The sequence below is a fragment of the Aythya marila genome (genome assembly GCF_965140915.1).
Source record: "Aythya marila genome assembly, chromosome: 26".
In the NCBI taxonomy this organism is placed as follows: Eukaryota; Metazoa; Chordata; class Aves; order Anseriformes; family Anatidae; genus Aythya; species Aythya marila.
Genome location: NC_139067.1, coordinates 53,973 through 79,304, shown reverse-complemented (window position 1 = coordinate 79,304; position 25,332 = coordinate 53,973). Strand labels below are relative to the sequence as shown.

Sequence of the window (25,332 nt, the reverse complement as noted above, 5' to 3'; positions counted from 1 at the left end):
CCGAGGTGCTTTGCATTTCTTACCAGTACCACCCTGCCAGAGAGCAGATGGGGGTGCACAAGGAGCTGCAAGGGGACACAGCTGGGACAGCTGGCCGAGGGGATGTCCCACACCACAGGGCATCAGGCACAACAACGAACCATGGGGAAGTTGGCCAGGGGAGTGAGCGACCTGTTGCCTGTCAGGTTAAACCACAGCAGTCTGTTTTGAACAAGCAAAAAACCATTATGACCAGGTACTTCAAGCACCTGAAGCTGTTGGAAAAGTCTGCCTCAAACGCTGAAGCTACTGGAGGGAGCTGATGAACCAGAAAAGCCAGAAGGGAAGGACGATCTACACCACGTGAATAAAGTGATTTAAAACATGAGGGAACACGTTTCAGTGAGGAAGGCACCACGAAGCCCGGGTTCTACTCCATGCCTTTTGGGTTGGTGACTGGAGATGAAAGTCATGTCAGTTCCGTGCCCCTGAACAGAATCAGAGCCACTGTTGTTTATATTACCACTGTAGTTTTACAGCTAACATTTTGTTGTTGTTGCCATATACAGCAAAAAAAATTAACTTGGGAAATGCTGTTCAGTAATATCAACTTGTGGCAGCAGTGGGCTCGATTTGCTTTTCGCCTGGTGAATCACTCAGCTTTCTTCTTCCACCTCAGCATTACCAAATCACAATTGTTAACATCCTCTGCAGACAGTATGGTGTGAAAATCATGAACCAACTTACAGTAAAAACAGAAATTCCTTAAAGCACTCTTTGTGCTCAAGAAAAGAAAGCTAAATATATCGCCATAGTCTTTCACGCGTCTATTAAAACAAGACAGGTATGTATGTCTGCCTCTGTCAATGGATATTTTGTCTCCACTACGCTGGGTCTCACTTAGAGAAGCATATTTATATAGCAGAATGCACAGCCTAAAACATGAGACAACATTAAAGTATGCGTAAGGGAAAAAAGTAGACAGTAGAAGTGACAAGTATGAAATACTGATCTCTCCAGAGGGGTCGTTAAAAAAACAACAATGGACGTTCAAAACAAGTCTGCCGTTGTTGCCCCTGTTTGGGGAAGGACTGTTACAGAGCAAACATCAGAAATGCTTCTGAGAGTAAAGTGACATAACAGTGGGTAATAGCTTAGATATCAGGATGGCATCCACAGGCTGAATTCTATAGGACATCTGTAAGTCTACGGGAACAAAAATATTGTGGGTGCTAATTGAGGCTGACACTCAAACTGAAGAAAATGCTTTGCCGTTAGACATGCACAGAAGAAATTTATAAAACGTTATCTTGAAATATATAGATGCTCCACCATTAAGTAACTGTACCACAGCTAACTCCTCTAATGAGAGGATTAAAACCATTCAAGATCCGTACACCAGTCAGCATCATCTGTCAAGACTTCCTGCCTGCAAATTATTGAGGGGTGGGGAGACAACCACTTATGGAGAGAGGCTCAAATTTCCTCATTTGCAGCCAGAACGGTACTCGTTTCAGCTAGCTGTCTGGTTCAGGAACCTGGTGGCTCAAGCCACTGAGGTTCTCTTTACCCAAAGCTATTATCTAGAAGCTCTCTCACATACTTTGTCCCCATTTCCTAATTTTCAAGCAAGTAAAGAATGCCATAATCAGAACAACAGATGATTGTATCTCTCAATTTTAGATGAAAACTTATTCCTAAGATGTCATAGACTTCCACAAGTGCAAAAGCGCAACACGTGGCAACAGAATGGCAAACTGAAGTCTTAACTCCTCTCCCAGAGGACAGTTTGCATCCCACAATACTTGGGTTTTCAAAGAAAATAAGAAACTTTATTGTTAGAAATTAAAGTCAATAATGAAGAATTGTTTTGGGGAATATACTTCTGTAAGCACCAAAGTAATTTCCATGCATAGAGTAAATAATTCCATCTTTAGACACCATACGCTGCTTTCCCTCAACATCAGCCACATCCCTAAAGGAAGGGAAAATAGTTTAGTTAGAAAAAAAAAAAATGCAAACCAATAGATACTTAAAACAATGCAGCAGCCCACATAAACACACTAACAGAAAGTATAAAAGGAACTGTGAACAACAACTCACAGAGATACCAGTCACAGTTGATATTTGTAGTTTGCTCAGGATACCCACACAACTGCAATTATGGGACTGATGCCTACTCATTTTTTGAAGCTATACTGTCTTGAACTGGAGGAAGAAACAAAACAAAGCCAAACAAAACCTGCTCTGCATATAACCTACACTACCCAAATCCTCATCTTACAACATTCCTCACCGTGAGATTTAACAAAGTCCTATGTTCTTGACCCACAAAGCTCATTAGCATCAAACAACACCATTGGCATTTACCTGCATACCAAGACCCATAATTTGTTCTATTCCTTTTCAAAAAAACACACTGAACTGATGTAGACATTGATAATTAAAAGTTTTGGTGATTCGTAAGTCTTCATAGAAACATATTTGAAAAGCTCAGTATTTTTTACCTGTAATTCATCATTCACACACAAGTCTGCAGAGAAATTAACTTCAACAGGAACTCAAAACAAGAAAATAGACTATCAGTGGGATTTTGTTTGCTACGCGTGAGCACTATTTTTGGATACCCTTCTTCCTCCGTTCTTTTCAATCTCACTACAAGCCCAGGTTTACCACAACAGCAGCAACAATGGGAAGATTGACAGATTCTTGGACAATGAAACTAGCAACGAGCTACAACTCCTCATCCAGTGCACAAGACAGTATTTGTAGTTCAGGGAAATGCACTCACATAGCCAGAAAAAACAACAGGGGTATAGAAGGTAAGGCAGATTTACATTACAAGTAAAGAAAAAACCACTAAATAGGTGAAACGAAGACTAACATGACATGAGTCATTAGAATAAGTTTAGTTTGCAACTCCTTCAAGAGGCAGCAGGAACGGAGCAGAGCTACCCACCTACAGGACAGAGGTCAAGGGACTGCAATCTGTCACACATAGGATTTGTCTACCAGATTTTCTGCTGATTGCCGATCTGTGCTTACTGTAAGAACACAGAACCCACCTTTTGACTAAAATGATGTGACTTCATTTAATATTTATAGCTTTTTCTGCTGTTTTTCCCTACCACCGCTGTAAGATAAAATCACTGGGACACTAGGGAAGGGCACAGAGAAAGTTACCTGCTGTCATTTTCCCTGTTGTTTCTTCCCCTCTTACGTAGCAGAGCTAACTCTGGAATAAAGCTGGCGTTTATTTAGCTATGTTCTCCATCATCCACCCTCCCTGTCTGTCCGTACTTCAGAGCTCTGTAGTTAAAAGGTTCTTTTACTAACCAAACTTCGGAGATGTGTCTTTCCATACCTAACAATCACCAGCACAGAAAGCACTAACAACAGGGATTCAGCCAACTTCATTCTCTTTGGACAGGTACCCTATATTCAGCTGTGTCAGAGCATACCGTTACAAACACCTCCCCCTCAGCAGCACCCCACTGAGGTACATACTCCATTACAACATCTGATGTCTTTCCACAGTAAAACCTTTAAAACCTTCGCCTTTAAGTTACCAATGCTCCAAATTCTGCAGACCGCGTCTTGGTATCTTTCTGCATCATTTTGTCGTAAAGGCATCGTCCCATAGCATCCACGAGAGTAAGTTTCTGTTTCTGTTTGTTCTATCATGAGCTACTTCACTTGTTCATTCATCAAGTTAATCAAGTTCAAGGTAATTTTTCAACACTTGGATTTCCAGAGTTACAGGGTACAGACAGAGGCCATCTGTTATCAACCACCATTTTTTTTTTTTAACCAGAGCTAAAATCTTTGCTACCAACGAGCCAGCTGGGAGAGAGCAAATCCTAATCCTTCTCCAGCTGGGAGCAAAGCTTGAAGAGCACCTGTGGAGAATGAGGGTGAGCTCTCAAAATGTAATTACAGTGCCCTGGCTGCAGATCCTTTGTGTACTCCACCCAAAACAAACCAATCCACAAATAACTTCCTCCCCACTTATGGGACAGTTCTTTGCTTTAAGACATGGAATTAACAGGTATTAATCTAAAACCGGCACAATATAGCAACAGCTACTGGATGTTTAATGGCCCAAACAACTAGGATGCCCTCAAAGCATGTAAACTTTCTGAAAAGAAGCAACATAAATACAGCGAGGGCACAAAGGGATCTAGAATCAGTATTTGCAATAGGAAAAGCCTAAAGGATGGGTATTTATAATAATCCCCCAGTTAAAATGATTGGTAAGTACTGGCATATAAATAGCAACATACAACTAGGAGGCAGACATGCCAAAAGAACATGCAGGACAGCAGCAGAGGGAATCTGTTCTAAATATTCCTCCTATTTTTCAGCTAGAGAAGTTCTCGCCATTTTTTTCCTCCAGGAAACACTTGGAGAATGTTTTTATACTCTTAGCTGTACTGCAGGACAATATTTAGCTATTTACCTACAGCCCTCTGCAGTTTAAATGGCATAGAAAGCCATTTCAGTGTGAATGCAGATCAATTAATACTATTAGTATTTTCCTTACAGTTACAGAAGAAATGGTGCCACTGTTGTCCTGAGATCACAATTCAAATGCTCTGGAAACATTTACCATGCACATCAATTATTCCAATGACCCTTTCATGAGTTGTCTTAACATAACTTCTTATAATAACAATTTCACAAAAAATCTGACAGAATTTTGACCTGTGCTCTAGAACAAGTGTTGACAAAACAGAGGTAGAGCAAACTGTTTCCATGTAGTGCCTCCAGCCTCAAGGCTTACTACAGTTCAGTTCCACACAACCACGTACCAGGAAAGAGAGTTCTTTGCTTGTAAACAGTACTAAATGTTGTATTGTGGCAAACTTCCTGTACTGTAGTAACTTTTGCATTGTGGTAATATTGTACTAAATACTAAACAGTACTCGGTAACCGTAGCAACACCACAAAAAAAAATAATCAAGCACAGACCACGTGAAGGGTTAAGTTTTATTCCTATTTAAGTTATTACTACTGTTGTTTACAGCGAATGGATAAGCAGAATACACAGGGTAATGAAAATTACTTTGGCATTCTGGCAAAACCAGCTTTAGCTTTTCTCAAAAAGTGCTTCATTAATGAGGTAACAGATTACCTGATTGTTTTTGTTGTTTGTTTTGTTTTTAAACACAAACACTACATCGTGATGTCTTGCACCTCCAGTAGTTTTTGACTGAACTTGGAATTCAGGCTGTGGCTGGGTTCCTCCTGCTAGCCATCATATTATGCACATTTAAAAACACTCTAAATGGTTTTAAAAGAAGATGTACGCTGCAGTAAGGGGTGCCACAACATACCTTTTTTTTTTCCCTCCATCTTGAAATCATGAGTGTATTATTTTGTAGCATCTAAAGGGATTAGAAATTGTAGCTAATGTGCTATGATTCATATGTGTTACACAGATTACATTGTCTCCTGCTTTATGCCTTTGGAGTATTGGTATTTTACAGAAAATGCCAAACTTTAAAATGATATGCCTTTCAGTTACCCATTTGCACAGTGCCAATGCTGTAAGACTTGAACTGGTAGGTAACAGATCCCTAGAGATAAAGGCTACCACACCAGCTAGAACTGTTCAAAAAGGCAACCCAATGAGCATTTCTGTTTCAACTCTGTCCATCAGCTAAAACAAACAAAACCAGCAGTTATCTGTTTCAAAGTTTCTGACCAAAAAAGCCTCCTGAAGTATTGCAGTCTCCCTGAAATGTTCTGAAGATGCGGCACACAACTGCTTGAGAAGTTTCCCACTATTGAGCATACAATACACATTCGATAGCCACAAATAAAGCATATCAAATAAAGTGCCTATAAAAGAGACAAGTCAGTGTTTATTGTCCGGCAAATACAACCTTTTGCACTCAAGAGGAAGCCAAGAAATAAAGCTACCAGTGGCACAGATAAAGCAACGTTACAGCCGATTGCAAGGCCAACTCAACATCAAGGCCTCTGTGGCTCTGCCTGTTCACCACAGGGATGAGGACGGAGGTGACTGCTCTGTGCTGCCCCTGGTACTTCACTTGAGGTTCCTTCCCCCCCTAGCTACGGCTGAATTTCCCAGCACAGAGCATTAACTGACACCAACAATTTAATTTCATAGTAAGAAACTGGGCTACAAACGATACAAGCTGAGGAGCAAAACACCATTTGCTCTGTCTTTGCATTGGCTGCAGTAACCTCTGGCAGAGGTGCCTGGAGTCAGCACAAAAAGAGATCAACTGACTGCCATCCCAGCAGCACCTGCCCCAGAAATCACAAACAAGTATTGCTAATCCAAGGCATATCCAAGCAGTGGTGAAATAGCCCAGAAAGCTTCATCCAGATAGTCCCTAAGAACTTTCTGTATATTTTTTGTCAAGCCTTTCTATTCCCAAAGACATGTCAATACCCACCATATGGTAAAGCAGTATTAGTGTTTATTCCGTGTTTTTGTTTGTTTGTTTGTTTGTTTTTAAAAAAAAAAAAACAACTCAGAAAAAGCATTTTTTAACATAATAATTTACAGGAAGTTTTAAGAAATAAAGCTGTTACTATGAACAAATGCTAGACACAGCAATTTTTCCTTAAGAAAAAGGACTTTAAAGAGTAAAACCCTGTTTCAGTCTGCAAGTAGGCTAATTATACACAGAACAGAAGTGAGGAAACTTTGAAGAAATTTTTCATGTATATTTAGTCAGAGCTTCACAGCAGAAGTTGCCCTGTAGCTGTGGGATTAGGCAATTCAAAATTCAGCCTGTATAGTATTGCTTGTTCCCTACACATGTGAGAAGAAAAGTCTCTGATGGAGAGCGGACTCAGTGCAGAATGTTCTCTGCTCCACACTTATCACCTCCTTGGCTAACCTAAGGTGAGAGGCCTGACACCTCCTCACTTTCAGGTGTTCTGAGGGAATAGTGCTTACTGGGTACATAACCAAGAGGCAGCAACTCAACACAGTCTTCTCTTTCACTACAGTTTCTGCATGAACTCCCTTTACTTCTAGGTATTGCAACAACTTGCCATCCAGCCTCTTACTTTTCTTTCCAAAGCAGCAGTAGGCCCTGTGGATCTTACCAGCCTGGTACTGTTTATAGGACAGGTGACAAAGTCATTTCCAAAATTAAGTCCAAGATGTCCCAAGTAATACAATGCACATAATACAACTGCATGGAAGTGCATTTCCTATTTTACCTTCTAAACTATGGGAATACGAACAAAAAGAAAAGGCCAGTTCCATTAAACTTGCATGTAAGTTAAGCCACATTCAGCACTTAAAACTGAAATTAAAGACAAATTTTGTCAGCTCTTGTCACTAACAGGTCAGCAAGCTTCAGCACTGAACTCCGCCCATCAGCAAGTTTTGTTTTATTTGCTTGTTTTCATCCAAGTAGTGTTTTTTAGGCCAAGGATATCAAGACTTTATTGTCAGCAGCACGTCAGTATTACCTAGCAAACCATGGTAACTTGCTATATTTTTGCCTGAATGCTGTAATGTGGTATTCACAGAACACAGAAAGAAAGACTTGAAAAAAAAAAAAAAAAGTAATATTTACTAAACAAACTTCTATAGAACTACTTAAACTTTTAAAATTAAAATGTCAGCTTTCATAGATCTCCTACCACATAAGGATAATTTCATAATACACAGGAAAATATCCAGACCTGAATATTCACTTTTAGGCATCTAAACCAAGTGGTACTACCAAACACGGACAGGTAAGCACTTGCAGCTGATAGGAAGCTGTACAGATAGGAAACAAAGAAATATTTTACCTTTAAGGATTATAAATTTTGATCATATGAATACCCAAAGAGTTCTTTAAAGGACGTTAAAGACCAAACAGTGCAAGGTTAAAAGATAATGACAGTGAGTATGAGAAAGGTCATTAGGATTTCTCAGATTTGGGAGGCGAAGGGTTTGTTCACATTGTTACCAGACTGTTCTAAGAACCAGAGAAACATGGCAGTGATATTCCTGAAGAATTTGGTCTACATGATTCCATGAAAGAAAACAAACAACCTCACCAGTCTCAAGAACTAAGTAAAAAAAAAATAATAATTACTATACCATATACATGTAAGCCTTCTGCACACGCATAACTGGCTGAGATTTAACACAAGACAGAGTGCAGAAAAACTATCACATAGGGTCTGCATTAAGAAAGAAGTGTGTTAAAATTCTTGTAGAATAGGAATGATCTTTTGGCTTCCTCTGACTTGCCAATTAATGCTGACAAAATTTACATATAGATGTTTTAATACAGTATCTTCTAAATGACTCAAGAAACTAGTAAGAAAATCAACATGGTTTACACAGCACAAAAATGGTATGTGAAGAGCAGAAATCTAGGGTCTTATTTCAAAGGATAAACAAAAAAAAAGATCAGAATTTAATGAAGAAATCCCTTGCAAGGTTTCCACTATAGTTACTGTTTAAAAGTTTACAGCACATAACACCTTCTATTGTTATTAACAGCCCTTTTATTGTTCAAGCTGCTCAGACCTGAGCAGGTAGAGAGGAAATAAGAAGCATATCTAACTGCCCCAAACATACATACCTTGTGCATGTTTATTTTTCTATGCACGTGCACACACAAGAAATTGACACACATATTTCACCAGGGGACAGAAATGAACTCCAAACCAAACTCAGTATTTACAGTAGCTCACGTTATCACTCATATGCCCTGTTCTATGAAAAAAACAGGAAACAATCTGAAAGAATATCAGATTGTCCATCACAAGACTGATTAGGCTGTGAAACACAGTGTTAATAATAATAAGCACAGCTAATATTTTCTGCTGTTACTACCACTCTCAGTTCAGCTCCCACGTGTACCAGGCTTGTTTATAATCAGTTTTCATTACCAATTTTATTACGGATACAGTTGTAGTAGTACACAGGAAACATATCTAGGCAGAGTACTTGAGGAAGCTGCTGGAATTTTCAACATATTGTTACTTAATCATACATTCCACCAGCATGCAACACAGCCTGCTGACTAGCAAGTACTCCGTCCCCAGAAGAACTTGCACAGTTAAATGAAGACTTCTGAGAATCTTTACCAGTGATAAAGCAGATACTCAGATTTAAGGGGAAGACTCCTACAGTAGTTTCACCTCTTCAAACCCTACTAGATCATAAACAAGCCCTCTCACTGGAGAGTGAACCTAATTAGTAAAAAACCATGATCAGCACACTCAAAAAACTTCACCACTGAAGGTGACAACAACAACAAAAAAATCCTATCACTGTTGATGAAATATCTATTACATATAGAAAAAGTAATTTTCTAGTACTAGAAGTCCTGAAGATTTGTAGTACAAAGATATGAATTAGTGGCAAACTGATGTTCAATAAACAAAGGCAGACTTCAGTTTTACTCTACTCCCACAGCAGCATAACAAGGACAGGAAAGATACTGGTGGTATCAGTTTCACTCCAACAACTTGATCTCGAGGTTGGAGTGGAGGGTCAGAGACTTTAAGCATGCAGAAAGATGGAAGAAAGTGGAAAAAGAAAACATGAAAATAAAAGAAAACACCAGAAAAGTGCCTTGGTTTGTATAATGAACTACATTCAAGGATGGGCACGAGGCACACAGAAGAGAGTACAAGTCTACGATTGTTCATTACAACATTTCCTTTGCTCTCTACATCTTCTGATTTCGCTCCTCATTTCAACTGCTATATCCTATGCGTCTTCTCTTTATATTTCACAACAAAGCCGTATGGGGACAGAAACCGAATCCTTCACTGCAAACACTTAAAGCCTCTATGACAAGGTTAGGCAGCAATTGCTCGTCAGCACTTTGTAATGTTACCTGTGTTCAGATAAGCAGCTGCATAATAATATGAAATTTTATGTTTTATGTAAAATATGAAAAAAACAAAATGAATAAGCAGTCAAATAAAAATGTGAAAATAAGACAATCTCGTTTGCTTTTCAAATCCACACCCTACCTTAAAAATAGGGGGCTTACTTCCTCAGGTTCAGTAACATAACTGTATAATAAGCCTGTCAGCATCCATTCAGCTCTGCTGTACCAAAACGCCAGCTTTTTGGTCGCAGTTTTCAGGTCCAAGGTACAAATTATCACCTATTCAAGTTTCACTGATCATGCTTAGAAATTTGAACAGAGTAGGATCCTCAAAGCATATTCAGCATTTCAACCTTACAAGATGCAAGTTAGACAAATTGACTTCAAATTGTGACTCTGCACTGATATATTCCATCAAATACACAAATAGGTTCACGTAAATTGGGCCTTACCTTATCCTTTTCATGGGGAAGCAGACACACTGGAGGCAGACAGGAAAGAGACTCAAAACTCTCCTTCCCTTCAGCATTAGTGGTTGCTTTAGTGTTGAGTTGGTACAGAGGTCCATCTTTAAGGAGCCTACCATGGCCAACAGCACGTTTGACAGCTAATCGCAATTGCTGGTGAAAAACGGAGGCAGCGCTACCTCCAAATAATGCAGACACATCTTTCTGACCTTTCAGAAAGCGCTCAATATTTTTCAAGGATGAGCCGCTAGACTCACCCAAGCCCTCAATTGCCCGTTTGATAAGTTTATTCCAGTCCACGTTTGGTTTACCATCCAACTTTCCATGGTTCCGGGGCTTTGGAAGTGCTATTCTCCCAGGATTATCAGGATCCTTGTAGGAGTTGAGACCCTTGTTGGAGACTTTTAAAATAGTTCCATCTTTAACACTCAACTCTAACTGTTCCAGAACAGTTTTGCGGTCCAAACCATGTGATGAAGACACTGCATTGCATATCCTCTCCTCTGAAGGACGCTGTTTTTGCTTCTTTACCTTTTTGATTGCCTCCAAAATCCACTCCGTATACAGCGGGTTGGCGAGTTTTACCATGGTGAAGAATTCTGTATATCCATAGAGTCGTTATCCTTTATCCCGATGCTGAACAAGTTTCACACGATGGGAAAACAGATTCTCGGATGATGGGAAACAGCTAACCATAGCATACACGTTTTCTGTTCTGAATTACTCCTCCTTTCTCAAACATCAATTGTTTTCACACTGCAGAGAAGAAAGCAAAACTATTAGAAATTTCCTCGTTCTTTCCGATAAGTCCCATAATAAATTCCAAGAATGTTTTTCCACAAAGGTAGGAAGATTTCAACAAGTCTCACCTCAGCTTCTAGCCTGCACACTCACAATCAGAAGAACTGTAACATTAAGCCTGGAAGAGAGCAAGAAGAGAGATATTTCCAGTGAACCGTTAAAAAAAATAGCAGCCAACATTAATTCATTACACACACTGCAGAGTTTTAATCCATTACTACAATTCTGTTACACTGAAGTAATAATTAAGATTCTGTCTTCACTGCTAATAAAAAATGGTGTAACACTGCAATAACTAATTCCATACAACCCAGAGGAAAGAAAAAAAAAGCACACCTTTTTAATTTCAATCCATAAGTTAGCATAAACCCTACACAAGTTTTATATCACTGCTGAGCACAACCTACTTTACCATTAAAAAAAATACACCAGGATCTTATACAAATCACGAGCAAAAAAAAAAAAAAAAAAAAAAACCACAGTCAAAACCCAACGAAACAAAAGAAAACAAACCAGCAGCTCTCTTCATTTTTGCACATGGAAGACACTGCCTGAAACTTGAATAGAAAGCAGTAGCAATAATCAAGAGTCTTGAGCAAACAGTAAGGAACTTTCAGAACTCTTCCAAGAGCGTAATCATAGGTCTGACTCCCTCCCGCTAAGAAAAGCTATGACAGTTGTTCCATCAAGAAAAAAAGTGAAGAAACACAGCTTGAGACTGTAATTAAACGTTTCACTTCCAAAGAGTGTAGAAAAGAAGACTACAACATTATAACCTTTCATAGATGAGGCACACTGAAAACACTTGAGCACAAAGTAACAGGTGACCCTACAAATGAAAAACAAATGCTTATGTCATTGTTAATTAAAGGTGCAGATGGAAGGGTAGGAGGCTCTACTTCACAGCCCTCAGTTCTCTTTAACAAAGACTTTTTCTTAGCATGATAACAGTACACTGTGCTGAAGTTCTACTGTAAAAGTACACTATCCCTGAAGAATTTGTAAACTGTTTATTAAACGGATAATGACTTTCCTGCAAGGGAAGTTTTAGTCATCAGCTAGTCGTTAACACGGTTCTCTTCCATTCTGCTTTCTAGTAAGTATTCAAGAATTTATCAGCACACAAAACGCATTTGCATACAGGCATCAGACTCAACTGCGCAGCTCCAGGCATCCAATACTAGAAAGATTCGGAACTCCCGTTCAGCCCAGGGGGGCCGCGGCACTCGCCCGGAGCTCTGTTTCCGTTGGCCTTTCTGTTTTTTGCACCCCGCCAACAACAAACGCGAAGGGAAGCGCGGACCGAGAGACCCGCCCGCCTGGCGAGGCCGGGCCGCGCTCCCGAGGGGGGGGGGGAGGGGGGGGGCTCCGGGCGGCGGCGGCGGCGCTGCCCCCGGCGGGGCTCCGTGCCCGGCGCGTTACGTAACCGCCCGGCCGGGCCGAGGCGACGCGGGGCCGGTGCCGGCGGCGGGGCCGAGCGCTCCCTGCACCTGCCGCCGCTCAGCCCCGGCCCTCCCTCGGGCGGCCCGCCTCGGCCGCGGGACTCGCGCCGGAGGGCTCGGGGCGAGCGGGCCGCTCCCCCACCCCCACCCGCACCCCCATCCCCCCGCGGCCGGCCGAGTCCCGCGCCGCCTCCGAGCGCCCGGCAGCGGGGGCGGCGCAGCCCAGCGCCTCGCACCGGCTCGGCCGGGCCCGCGCCCGCCTCCGCCTCCCCGCCTTTCCCCGCGCCGGGGTCGGAGCGCGCCTCGCCCCGCGCCCCCCCCCCCCGGCCCGCGCCGCCGCCTCATCCGCGCCGAGCCGCGGCCCCCGCCGCCCCGGGGGGAAGGCCCGGCGGGCTCCGGAGCGACGGGCGGCCGGGGCCGGGCCTGGCGCACAGCGGCGGCGGCGGGGCCGGAACAGGCCGCGAGCCTGGTGCGCTCGGCGGGCCTTCCCCTTCCAGCGGCCGGCGGGCTCGCCGCCCGCCCGCGCGGCCCCCGGCGCCGGGCAGCCGAGCCGGGGCGGTCCCGGCAGCGCTCCTTACCGAGGCCCGCGAGAGACGGGAACCGAGAAGCCGAGGCCGAGCGGCGGCGAAGCCCGAAACTGACACGGCGGCCATCTTGGGTCCGGAGCTCTGCGGCGGGGGGAGGGGGTGCGCGAGGGGAACAGCCCGCGGCGGGGGGAGGGGGCGTGCTCAGGGAACAGCGCGGCGGGCGGGGGCGGCCGCGGCACCGCCGGGAGGAGCCGCGGGGAGGGGGCGGTGGCGGGGTCGGGGCCGGGGCTGGGGCCGCGGCGGGGCCGGGCCGAGCTCGCGTCCGGAGCGGCGGCGTGGGGTTGTGCCCCGCAGCCCCGGCCGCTGCGCTCCGAGCTGACGGCGCCCGTTGGCCTGCGGGGCCGCGCGGGTGCACGTGCGTGAAAACCACGCTCTCCTGAGGCGGCTCCGTGAGGTAATTTCGGTCACTTTCTACATCTTCGGTGTGCGCAGCGTCGTGACGAGCTGTGGGTTATCGTGCAGAAATACGTCGCCGGAACGTGAGCGCTGAGGCAGCTCGGGATCTCGGCGTCTTGTGGCCGTGGTTCTGCAGCAGGCTGCGCACAGCCGGCTCCTTGTGGCTGGAGTCGGGGGGGACCCGCTGGGGGCACCCGCCCGAGGCTGCCTCAGGGAGCAGCGCGGCTCTGCCCTGCGGGGGGACGGCGGCGGACCGAGTGTCTGTCGACAGCTGACGGAAAAGAGCAAAGAGCAAATTCTAATTTTACGAAATGATGACATTCTCTCCCGGGTTGTACTCGGTTGAATAATCTCGCTTTGTTATTTATACTGGGTGGTTGCGTGCTGCGCGCAGTTCCCTAACCTTTTCCTAAAACAGCCGCGTATGCACGACGTCAGGTACGCATTTTTCAGTGTTATCTTAGAGGACGACTGCTGGGTAAAGATTCGTGCAAGCTTCCCTTTTCAGAAAAAAAAATCTTAAGAAACATCAGGAAGACAGTTGAAAAAGCAACAAAGTGGTGTTTTCTGAATGGCTGTGTGACATTTCCGAATGTCTTGTGGTGAGAAATTTCTCTTTTGAGCAAGAGGAAATCTTTTGATGTTTTAACAGAATAGGTTTTTCAGCATGAACATGAACTGCTTCTTACTTGAACTGTTTGGGAAGCTAATGGAGTTTGAGGTGCTGTTGTATGAGGTATTGTACAAACAGTTCTGTTCCTCTCATGCAAACTGCAGAGGTCTGCCCTTCTCAGAGTTGGATTCGCCATAGAAGTTAATCTCTTATCCCACCTCTTCCTGAGTGGAAGGGTGGAAATTAAGGTACTTCAATGCCTTAAATTCCAAGGCTGCGGTGCTGAATTCTGAAAAGCTAATGAATATATAAATGTAATTTCCAGAGAATAATGTGAGTAAGCGTAACAGTACTTGCTCACACATTGCTGAAACGACTCAGTACATAACAGTGAAACCCCAGTTGTGTTTCTAGAAAGCAGAGTGTCAGTCTGCAGTCTATTTTGTTTCAAAATTTGCAGTAGATTATTATTGTCAGCCTTACAAAATTAATTGTTGTTGTTTGGTATTTCAGAGATGAAAACTAGCCTTTTTTATTCTACTCTCTTTTATTTTCACATCACAAGCTAACAGTTAAATCATCAGAATTCTACATACAGCAACCAACAGATAGTAGGGGATTGCTTTTTCATGAAGACAGGGTACTGTTTGGCAACAGCATTTCATCGCAATTCAAATTTTTTGCTCTTTTTCTCTGGGGGTTCATGCACTTTCACAAGGGAATAATACCTTTACTGAACTGTTTTCAGGCTGCCACTAAATTAACCAGCAACTTGACAGTCTGTTCGGGCTACACCTTCTACCATGTTCTCTTAGATTCCAGTTTATATAAGCTCCTGAGCGACTTGTGGAGGAAAGCATTACTGATGTTCAGAAGAAAATGTTATCCTTCTGCTAACAGTTTGGAAGCAGACAGGCCATGTTTATGCAGCAGTAAACAGTGGTGTAACTGTTAATTCACTGCAGGTGCCAACAAGATACGGGAAAATTTTTGGAGAAGTTTAAATTTCAAGTTAGCATCCCAACTACACAGCAGCTCTGCAAAGGTCAGACTACTCAAGGGGATTTTGACAAGATATCTCTTGTGATTAGTTTTTCATAAGTCTATAGGATTATAAACAAATGTATTCCCCTTCATCCTTCCACAACCTTTACCTTTGGTGTGCAGAAATAATTTATTACCCTGTGGTTTCTTTTGCATTGGCATTGACATTCTTGATGACTAAAAAAAACAAGGTTACCATAGGAAATATAAAGAAGTAATGACGTCGTGAACTAGGTAAAATATTAACTATTTTGATGAGGAGTGCACGCAATTGGATGAAAATGAAGGTTTTTAAACAATGTATGATACAGTGAAAACTGAATTGTGTTTTATGAGACAAGAAATAAAAGCCTGTATTGAAAAGAAGAATCCCGTAACAGTAGACTTCATTTTCCAGGTTAAAAACAGAAAGTTTTTAAAAACAGAAAGGCTTGAGTTTTGCAGAGAACCTGGTAAACTTATAAAGGTTTTATGCTGTTGCATATGCTTACCTTTGTGCTGCTGTTTTCTGTCCATGATGCCTATATGACTTCTGTTAATAGAGACTCCAAAAGCCTCTTAGAGAGTGATGTTAAAACCATACATACTTATTTTAAATTTATAACAGAATGCTGTAATTAAATGAAAAATTTATACCACTTTGTTGCTCTGAAATACATAATTCATTGCAGTAATTTGAATTAGACATTTAAAAAACATCTCGCTGCTTCAAAATGCACTTGAAACAAATAATGAGTGTAAATGATAAACCAATGTATAGGTCAGTTGTCCCTTATTTCTGGTATAGTAAAAAAAGCTCACCTAGTGCATGTTGAATTAATACAAGGTAACATCAGAGTAAACAGTCTGACCTCTGCCCCATTTGGGGGGAAAATAGTAGTACAAAAAAGATCTAATTTAAACTTTAAATGGTGCTGCCTTTTTTTTTTTTTCATTCTGACACAGTCGATGCATCCTGTTTACTCATCTTCCAAACCTGCTAGTATAACTGTCAGTGAGATACGCCCACAACATTGTAGAACAGTTAGCAGTGGAGACTTGGATCTAAGTCTTTCAGTGCTTTTGCAGCAGTCCTAACCAGTAGTCTGTCACCTTCCTTCCCCTGTAATAAAGGTTGTATGCTCAGACAGCTTATTTCATGGTATCAAACGGGCTTTTTTGTTGTATTTACATTTGTTCTCACAGTAGGTGACGGGAGCGGCCCTTTTGGACTATAAGGTAGTGAAATCAGGGAATTATTGGCAAAGGCATCTGCTTGATGCAGAAGTCGAGAGATCTGCTCTGTGTACACAAGTCACCTTAGTTGTGCAACGGAGTCACTCAGCCTAGGACGTAGCTGCGTTGTGCATGGCAGCTGTCATGCGGCCGGGTTGCGTTTGCAGCTGTGCCACTGCTCTGTGGTGAGCAAGCCCAGAACAGCGCGGTGGAAAACATCGCGCTGGGTGGAAAACATTCCCCCCAAATGGAAAACATCGCGAGGACCGGCTGCTCCTCGCTGCGGCACGGGGCCGCAGGCTGTACAGACAGACGTCTGCCGCAGGAAGAACAAAGTTCAAAGACAATCAGGGAGAGGCTCCGTCCCCCTTCGGCCTGCCGCTGCAGGAGGCCGCGGGCTCTGCTCTCCGCTGAACAGCGAGGCCGGGGCGAGCCCCTCACGGCGAGCGGGCGAGGGGGGCCGGGGCGCCCCCTCCCGGCGGCTCTGCCCGCGGCCTGCAGGCGACGCAGCGCGGGGCTCGCCCTCCAGGCCGACTGCGGCCCAGGCGGGCCGCTCCGCGTGCGTCATCAGCCGCGCGCCTCTCCTCGGCCTATCGGGCTCGGCCGTCAGCGGGCCGCCCAATCGGGGCGCTCGCAGCGAAGCCCGCCCCGAGAGGCCGCGGGGGGGGGGGGGGGCTCTTCCTCGGCGACGCCAATCCGCGCGCCGGGGGGGCGTGGCCTCGGGGGGCAGGGGGCGGGGCCGGGACCGGGCCGGCGGGGGGCGGAGGAGCGGGGCCGAGGCGAGCGGAGGCCCGGCCCGGCCGCGGCGCCGGCCGCCGCCATGATCCACAGCCTGTTCCTGATCAACGCCGCGGGGGACATCTTCCTGGAGAAGCACTGGAAGAGCGCCGTCAGCCGCTCCGTCTGCGACTACTTCTTCGAGGCGCAGGAGAGGGCCTCGGAGGCGGAGAACGTGCCGCCGGTGATCGCCACGCCGCACCACTGCCTGCTCAGCGTCTACCGCCACAAGATCTTCTTCGTGGCCGTCATCCAGAGCGAGGTGCCGCCGCTCTTCGTCATCGAGTTCCTGCACCGCGTCGTCGACACCTTCCAGGTGCGGCCGGGGGGCGGGGGGCCGGGCGGGCCGGCCGCGGCTGCTTTGCGCCTTTCCCTGCCTCTCGACGCCCGTCCTGCGCCAGCCGGGGGCTCCCGCGGGTCCGGAGAGCTCGCGGGGTCGGCGGGGGCCGCCCGGGGCGGATCTGCAGGCAGCCGGCACGGCCCCGCGGCAGCCGAGAGCTGCGCTGCTGCTGTGCGGTCTCGCGGCTGCGAGGAGCTGCGGAACGCGACCGAGCCGGGCTGCTCGGTGAAGAGCTCGTGCAGCTCCGGTGCTCGAGGCAGTCGGTGGCAGCCCACCCGCCTGCTTACATCCGATGGTGTTTCTCGGAAGGGTCTCGTGCTGCCTGAAGAAAGCAGTGGCAGGAGTTGCCTCAGAGCAGCTGTGTTTCCTCTGTGCTGTAGTTGGCACGAGTGCCACTCAGTGTGGGGATGTAAAAGGCAGAATGGGCCTCTTCTGCCTGCCAGCAGTGCGATTGTGCAGTCTGGATTTGAAATGGCTCGTGGCCAGCGTCCTACCAGAGTACAGGACATGTGAGTGCTCGGTCAAATGAGCATCACATGAGCTTCGCTTCCAAGTGCCGGTCAGGCCATGGCTCGTTGTATGCTCAGAGTCATCTTTCATTGAGCTCAGTGCATGGATTGACTGTTTTTGTTTAATTCCCAGGATCTGAATCCAAGCAGCACAGGGTTTCTTGTGTTTGACTTTTTGTTGGTGAGACCTGTTATATTTTCTTTAGGTTGCCTGAGACTGGTTCTCATGCTATGCTGAGCTATTTGGCTAGACATGGCTTGCATGGAAAAGTAATTTAATTGGAAATTCCAAAGAACGTTGTGACAGTTGCATTCCCAGCCATCATTCTGCAGTTCTTTTTTGTAGCCATGATCAGTATTGGAGTAACTAGTTATAAGCGTTGTTACAATGAATCTGAGTTACTTCTGTTGAAATGGAAGTCAGCTCTCTTTCATGTTCAGGCCAAAAATGTACCGCAGGAAATAGATGTTATTTAGTATTGCAGCTTAATCAGTTACAATAGAGCTGTTTTCAAGTGCCAATTAAAAAAATCTCTTGCCTATCAGAGCGAGTCCCATTATATAGAAAGGAAATAGGAACACTTGATGACGCAGTGATTCGCCAGCTTGCTGTTGCAGTGGTTTGAGGTATGCTTAGAATTGTGCTTCCCCATTGGGAGTGTTCAGTCTCTCTGATATTCTTCTGCTAACGTGTGGAGCTTTGATGCTATTTCATCTCTTGCAAGAAAAGGCTTGATTTGTTTTTGTGTGGGAGGACAGTGAACTGAATGATCACTAAGTCTCTCCTCTAGAGATTAATAAATTATTTCTTTTGAACAGGATTACTTTGGTGTCTGTTCAGAGGTGATGATCAAGGACAATGTTGTAGTGGTTTATGAGGTGCTGGAAGAGATGCTGGACAATGGCTTTCCATTGGCAACAGAATCCAATATTCTCAAGGAACTGATAAAACCTCCAACAATCCTGCGAACAGTTGTCAACACCATCACAGGTACAAGGAAACAAAAAGTAGATAAACTGGTGAGGCCATGTGGCAGTATTCCTCCAGAAGTAAATCTGGACATAGGTGCAGAAAACGTATGTTGTTCTGTATGTTTCTAAACCCCAGCAGAAGTGTGTTTTGGGAGTCCTGTGTTAGCGCTTTTCTTTGAGGTTTGTCCTGGTTCCAGCACCAGCTGCATGTTTTGTTTGTTTGTTTGTTTGTTTGTTTCTGTCAGTGGCTTTTTGTTTTGTCTTTTAGTTACTTTTTTCTGTAGTTTATTGTGATATGTTCTAGAGTTGGGTGAGGGAGAGATGCAAATTGTAGAATACAAGGAGTCTGGAAGAGTAATTGTTCTTCCACAAAGAGGCAGAGGTTTCTTGGAAATTAATTACGATCTAGTTGGGTGAGGCCAGGAACTTGTTCTGGAGCGTTGTCTATCTTTTGTGGTTGTTACGATTATCATTCTTTTTCCAGGAAGCACTAATGTGGGTGACCAGCTTCCTACTGGACAGTTATCAGTGGTGCCTTGGAGACGTACTGGTGTAAAATATACCAACAATGAGGCATATTTTGATGTGATTGAGGAAATAGATGCAATCATTGACAAATCAGGTATGGGAGTTGCTTTTGGCTATGATAAGGGTAAGTTGTCGTGATGGTGCCAGAAGAGGGATTTATGCTTTCCAAAGAGGTGCTCCCTCATCTCTGTGTGGGAAGCTTTATTCCTATGCTTACTTTGGAATGTTGCCAGCTTGTAGGTGCTTTTCAGTCAAAAATTTTAGAGAAGTATCAAAATTTTAAATTGTCTTCCTCTTCTGACTGTTCATGAGGTCCTGTAAGCAGCTCGGTACTGGGAAATGTGTGGGGAAATTCTGTAGAGAGCTATCTCCGTAGTTATAATGTATCTTAGTCTTGTTAGTCTTGGGAGCTATTGCTGTTCCATTAGAATGGAAGTTCCTGGCATCGGTGGTTCTTACATGCATCTTCTTTAAAAGTGGTTGGGAATGAGAAATATCTCGAGGAGGCAACGTATTGAGCCATGACACTTCATAAAGACATTACGTTCCCTTCTTCCTTGTTGATAGTTTTTTCATGTTGGAATGAATTTTGACCAGGTTCATGTAACCTCCTGTGTTTATTTTATTGTTGCAGGTTCCACAATTACTGCTGAAATCCAAGGGGTGATTGATGCTTGTGTCAAGCTGACTGGGATGCCAGACCTTACCCTTTCCTTTATGGTAAAGCTCAAGGATACATCTTTACTTAAATCCCTGAAAAGGGCTTCCCAGCCATGCTACCAAGCTCTCAGTCTCACTGTGATGTATTCAGTTAGATCAGAAGCTGAGTATACGAAACAAAAAGAGAAAGAACGGACAGTGGGAACTCACAGTGAACTTCAGCAACTTTGAATGTAAAGATTTTATTTTCAGGTTCTTTGTTGAAAGTACTGTTAGCACATTCTGTGACTAAGTTTCTGTGATATAGTAGTGCTTTAGGCAGATATTTTAAAGGGCCATCTTTTTTATTAGTATGCATCAATATAATTATTTAACACGATGGAATTTGCAAAAATGGAATAGAATAGAATATTTCAGTTGGAAGGATCTTAAGAGATCATCTAGTTTAACTGCCTGACCATTTCAGGGCTAACCAAGAGTTAAAGCATGTAATTGAGGGCATTATCCAAATACCTCTTGAACCCTGACAGGCATGGGGTATCAACCACCTCTCTAGGAACCCTGTTCCAGTGTTTGACCACCCTCACGGTACAGAATTTTTTCCTAATGAGCAGTTTGATTAGAACTGATGATAATTGAGTGCTGCTGTTGCACAGATGTAGCAGCATCAAACGGCTTAAAATGTCTCAATGTAGATATGCTCAAAGGTGCCGAGTGTCAAATGCTGGGCCCTTTGTGGATAGGAGATTGAAGAATTTAAGTACTTATTTTAGGTAGTACTGCCTTCTTTAACCTTTCTTTTATTTCAGAACCCTCGGTTGTTGGATGATGTCAGCTTTCATCCATGTGTACGGTTTAAGCGCTGGGAGTCAGAGAGAATACTCTCCTTTATTCCTCCTGATGGAAATTTTCGCTTGCTGTCATACCATGTCAGTGCTCAGAAGTAAGTGGTGAATTTAGTGTAGTGGATTATGGAATTTGGATCTTCCTGACTAGAAAGAAGGAGGCGGGGGAGAATGTCTTTTAAAGATTAGGTAACTACTTGTGCCATGTGAAATAGGGATGTGTGTTAATTCACATTTTTTTTTTTTTAAATGTCTTTTCCCCTTGTTTGGAGCAGTGATTCTTGTCTCTTTTTACTGGTCAACCTGCATCTGTCAAAAACTAGTAGCAGATGAACAATCTAGAGTGGGAATGAATTAGGCAGTATGGAGTAACTGTTAATTTCCTGTTTACTTTTTTTTTTTTTTTAAAGATAAACTAGTTTGATATTCATGTTGATTTTTTCGATGTCTTTTTTAATGAAACTACAAGTTCTTGGCAGCTGTTTGCACTCTTTTCTGGAAGCAGGCTACTGACTAGCAGTTGGGGTTACAGGTATTAAAGCATTTTGTTAGACTTTGTCAGGCTTATCTCAAGAAGTTGAAAAGGAGTGTGGGGGGAAAAGTCAAACTGAAAGCATGCAGTTCAAGTGCTGTTGCTCTGCCTGGGACTACTTACCATCTTGGTTGTGACGTGTGAAAAGTTTCTCCCCTCTCTTGCTCAATTCTCCATTACATTGGGTGTCCTTACCTGTCTTGTATGACAGTGGAAAAGTAAGATAAGGAAAGCTTGATTTTTTTTATTTTTTAATAGTAAGAAAGACTTGAGGACAGCATTATGACTTTGCTCTTTGATTTGGTAAATAAAGAGCATAGATCTCATTGCTTTCCCTGCTGCAGTCCTTGCCCTTTTTACTGGGAACACTGAAAAGCAAAGATGAAGGCAAGAAATTCATAAGGTCTCTTTGTTACTGTCTTTATTCTAGTCTTGTGGCAATTCCTGTCTATGTTAAACACAACATCAGTTTCCGTGATAGCAGCTCACTGGGACGCTTTGAAATCACAGTGGGGCCAAAGCAGACTATGGGAAAGACTATAGAGGGAGTGATGGTCACTAGCCAGATGCCAAAAGGTGTCTTAAATATGAGCCTCACACCCTCACAAGGAACACACATCTTTGACCCAGTTACAAAGGTGAGAGAAAGTATATTTTAATTTATTTATGTAAGTCTTTCAGCAAATGAAGTTGAGTTATTCATCCTTTCAAGATCATTCCTTTGAATGTTGATGCCCTGAAGGCAGTATCTTTTCTTGGGTGAGAACTTAATATACCCCTGGTTTTTGAACAACTGCACATAAGAAGTTGTTTTATGCCCCACAGCAAATGGCTCAGTGCCAGAATGGATTTAGTTTTGGTAGCATGGTGTGTGCAGGAAGTACAAGGACTGGTGTTGTATGATGAGGCAGTAGTTCAGTGACTGGCTTACGGATTTCTGCGTATCTGGTTGTCATGCACTGCATGCTAAGGCTTGATCCTTTGCAAATGATGAGGATTTCAGTTGGTTAGTGATTTCCTCCTCCCCACTGGTTCAATATTATCTTTCTGTAAGTTAGAAGTTTATCCACAGTAGAGCATCAGGCAACACAGATTCAGCCTCATAGAAAAGAGGTGATTCTGTGTTATCTATGTTATTATTACCCATAGCAATTGTGGCTTGTAGCACAAATAGTGGAAATACCATTGATGGTAGACTTTTGGGGAGCAACATTGGAAAGAGAGGGAGAACGAGGGTCTCTGAGACAGCTGCTCCTTAAGCCTTTACTATGTCTGAAGTGGAGGACCCGACTGGAGGGAGAGGAGTGTGTGTTGTATGTCCAATCTGAAAGGCAAGATACTGAGACAAAGAGCTTTTTCATAGAGAAAGGTTAAAAATTGTCATTGGAAGGGGACTATTCTTTAGAGGTTGTTACTGTATTTCTGCTTGACTGCTGCATTTGTTGTTCCTTGAAGTTGCTCTCATGGGATGTGGGGAAAATAAACCCCCAGAAGCTGCCAAGTCTGAAGGGAAGCATGAATCTGCAAGCTGGGACATCAAAACCCGATGAAAATCCAACTATTAACCTGCAGTTTAAAATTCAGCAGCTGGCTATATCTGGTAAGTGATTATCAGGTGAAGAAGCTGAATGTTTTCTTCTCTGTCAAAGTGTTTACTCTGCATGTAGCTGATGTAGCTCTTCAGACCTTCTCTTCAGAACATCCTATCTGAAAATTGTGTGCTTTGGCAACAGATAAAAGGATTTATTCTCTGTTGCTTTGCGAAACAGCCTGTCTACATCCTCTTGCGTTTCTTGCTTAGAGCCTCATACATAATTTTAGAGTATGGTTGTGTTTGTAAGAATGATTCTGACAATTAGCAATTGTCAGCTTTTATGTTTTTTGGTTTTTTTTTGCTTTTTTCCCCCCTCCATTTCCTGCTTGTTAAAGTATGCTCTCTGCCCCTCTAGTACGCTCTTCTGTTCCTTTATCCTGAAGTTCTGTGTTTGTGGCAGCGGTCAGTCTTATGCTATATTTGCTTGCTTTTAGGACTGAAGGTGAATCGCTTGGACATGTATGGGGAGAAGTACAAGCCCTTCAAGGGGATAAAATACATGACTAAGGCTGGCAAGTTCCAAGTCCGAACTTAAAGGATCATGATAGTGAGGAAAAGCACTTTCCTGTTTCTCCTATCCCTAGCTGTTGGATATAGCATCTCCCCAGTCCATTTAGGGTTGCTCACTTGCCTTTAGCCTGATCAGGATAACCAGTGCTTAGTGTGCTGGGGGGAAGGGAAAAGTAAGGTTAACCTGAAGCTGTCACATCCCTAAATAGGCCTGGAGTAATAGCAGCAACAGCAGATGGGAGAGGAGTTCAGGTCACTTGGGAATAGTGAGTCAGATATAAGTTTGTACCATCTTCATCTTACTGTCTTAAAGGAAATTCTAGGGATTTATTCCCTTTTCTACTTCCTGTTCCTTATGTTTTGGCTGTCTTTTATCCCTTTTGTAGATGATATGAAGTTGAATTTCCACAACATTCTGTTGTACTGTGGTGGTCTGGCATCTGCCCTTTCCCATCACTGCATGTTTGGTTGGAGAGCTATAGTTCTTGGCAGCAGAGAGATTAGCTGGCCATTCTGCCTTGATGAGACTGAAAGAAGTGAAAAGGTAGACTGTCACACCCAGGATGTGATTTTAAGAAGCCTGAGATTGGGGGTGGTGCCACAGAGGGAGGAAGCAGGAAAAAATGAACATTTTTCCTTGATATTTTGTAATCTATCATGGTCGTTAAGTTTCTTGAATCTTTGGGGAGTAACCGGAAACCCATCCAAATTTTAGTATAGAATCCTTTGAAAAGCCACCTGTAGCACTTATCTTATAACTGATGGATGGTGACATCTGAATGTAATTCTGCTTCTGTTCTTTTCTCAATATTTTGAGGTAGTGTTTCTCCTGGCTTCTTTGGGAAGTCAGGGAGGAGGCAGAGACAGGACAAGAATTTGCGTGGAGACATAGCACTCTGATGGAAACTCTTTGAAACTGAAGCTGCAGCTAAACGAAGACAATTGCTATCCCAGTAACTTGTTGGAACCTATTTTTCTTCCTGCCTGCCTATTACAAATGAAGGTGATACCAATGTTCTCCTGCTCGCTTATGACTTTATTTGAAATAATTATGTCCTGGTACCTTTTGTGATGTTTCTGGCTGTACCTTATTCCAGTTCCTGTCTCAATTAGCTGCTGTGCAGGTGGATTCAAGCCTGTGTTGGATTTCTCACTGGGACCATCCCTTCTGCAGGAGCTGTTGCTACATAAGCCCATCCCAGTCTGTGCTGCATCTCTCTCTGTATAGCACACATAAATATAAAATGAGGCATATGCACTGTTCCCTATTGTTTGTAATGTGTTCTTCGGCCACTAGATGCCAATGTGTTAATTTCTCTGGTATCAGAGCTTGTTACATGTACAGTAGCTTATGGACTACAGCATCTTCCAGGTGGCTGTGAAGTCCAGCACGTGTAGTTAATGCTTGTGAGCAGAACAAGGTGGCCCTAAATGAAGGCTAACACAAATTCTGTTTTGCCTCTGATGGGCTAGTTGCAGTGGATGAGTGACATCTTGATTTTCGAATTGCAGTTTTCAGTTCAACTGGTGAATGCCACAGCAGGTGGCCTTAGTGCTGAATATATTCAGTGCAAATATAACCTTCAACAAGGGCATCAATAAAATTAATTTTTACCTGTCATCTGTGATATTTCAGAGTGGTTTTTGTGGTCTTTACAAGATGCAAAGTTGAAGTTTGAGGATGA

The 25,332-nt window shown here is 43.8% G+C and overlaps 2 protein-coding genes across 7 annotated transcripts in view; one reads left to right on the top strand and one right to left on the bottom strand.

Moving 5' to 3' along the window:
• The window catches only part of KAT6A (lysine acetyltransferase 6A), a 41,838-nt gene extending 28,618 nt beyond the window's left edge, over positions 1 to 13,220 (bottom strand). The window contains exons 1-3 of one of the 2 annotated variants that reach the window (XM_082779545.1): positions 13,104 to 13,220; positions 11,152 to 11,201; positions 10,268 to 11,038 (exon numbers count right to left, since the gene is read on the bottom strand). In XM_082779545.1, the coding sequence (XP_082635671.1) occupies positions 10,268 to 10,870 (603 nt within the window). In that variant the 5' untranslated portion in view covers positions 10,871 to 11,038; positions 11,152 to 11,201; positions 13,104 to 13,220. Of the gene's footprint in view, positions 1 to 10,267; positions 11,039 to 11,151; positions 11,202 to 12,224; positions 12,334 to 13,103 lie in introns of those variants that run through there. The other variant, XM_082779546.1, reaches the window with a different exon arrangement.
• A 3,933-nt stretch (positions 13,221 to 17,153) lies between these two features.
• Positions 17,154 to 25,268, top strand: AP3M2 (adaptor related protein complex 3 subunit mu 2). 5 transcript variants are annotated; one of them, XR_014319082.1, is made up of 9 exons: positions 17,154 to 17,473; positions 18,826 to 18,997; positions 19,463 to 19,600; positions 20,141 to 20,226; positions 20,976 to 21,109; positions 21,974 to 22,181; positions 22,999 to 23,143; positions 23,572 to 24,191; positions 24,469 to 25,268. XR_014319082.1 is itself a non-coding variant. In XM_082779608.1 (9 exons), exons 1-8 carry the CDS (start codon positions 17,201 to 17,203, stop codon positions 23,670 to 23,672), a joined length of 1,257 nt encoding a protein of 418 aa, XP_082635734.1. In that variant the 5' UTR covers positions 17,154 to 17,200; the 3' UTR covers positions 23,673 to 23,684; positions 24,469 to 25,268. The 5 variants fall into 5 exon arrangements, 3 of the variants coding, with proteins under 3 accessions (XP_082635734.1, XP_082635733.1, XP_082635735.1); XR_014319083.1 differs by having other exon boundaries at positions 24,465 to 25,268; XM_082779608.1 differs by having other exon boundaries at positions 23,572 to 23,684.
• Positions 25,269 to 25,332: the final 64 nt, after the last annotated feature.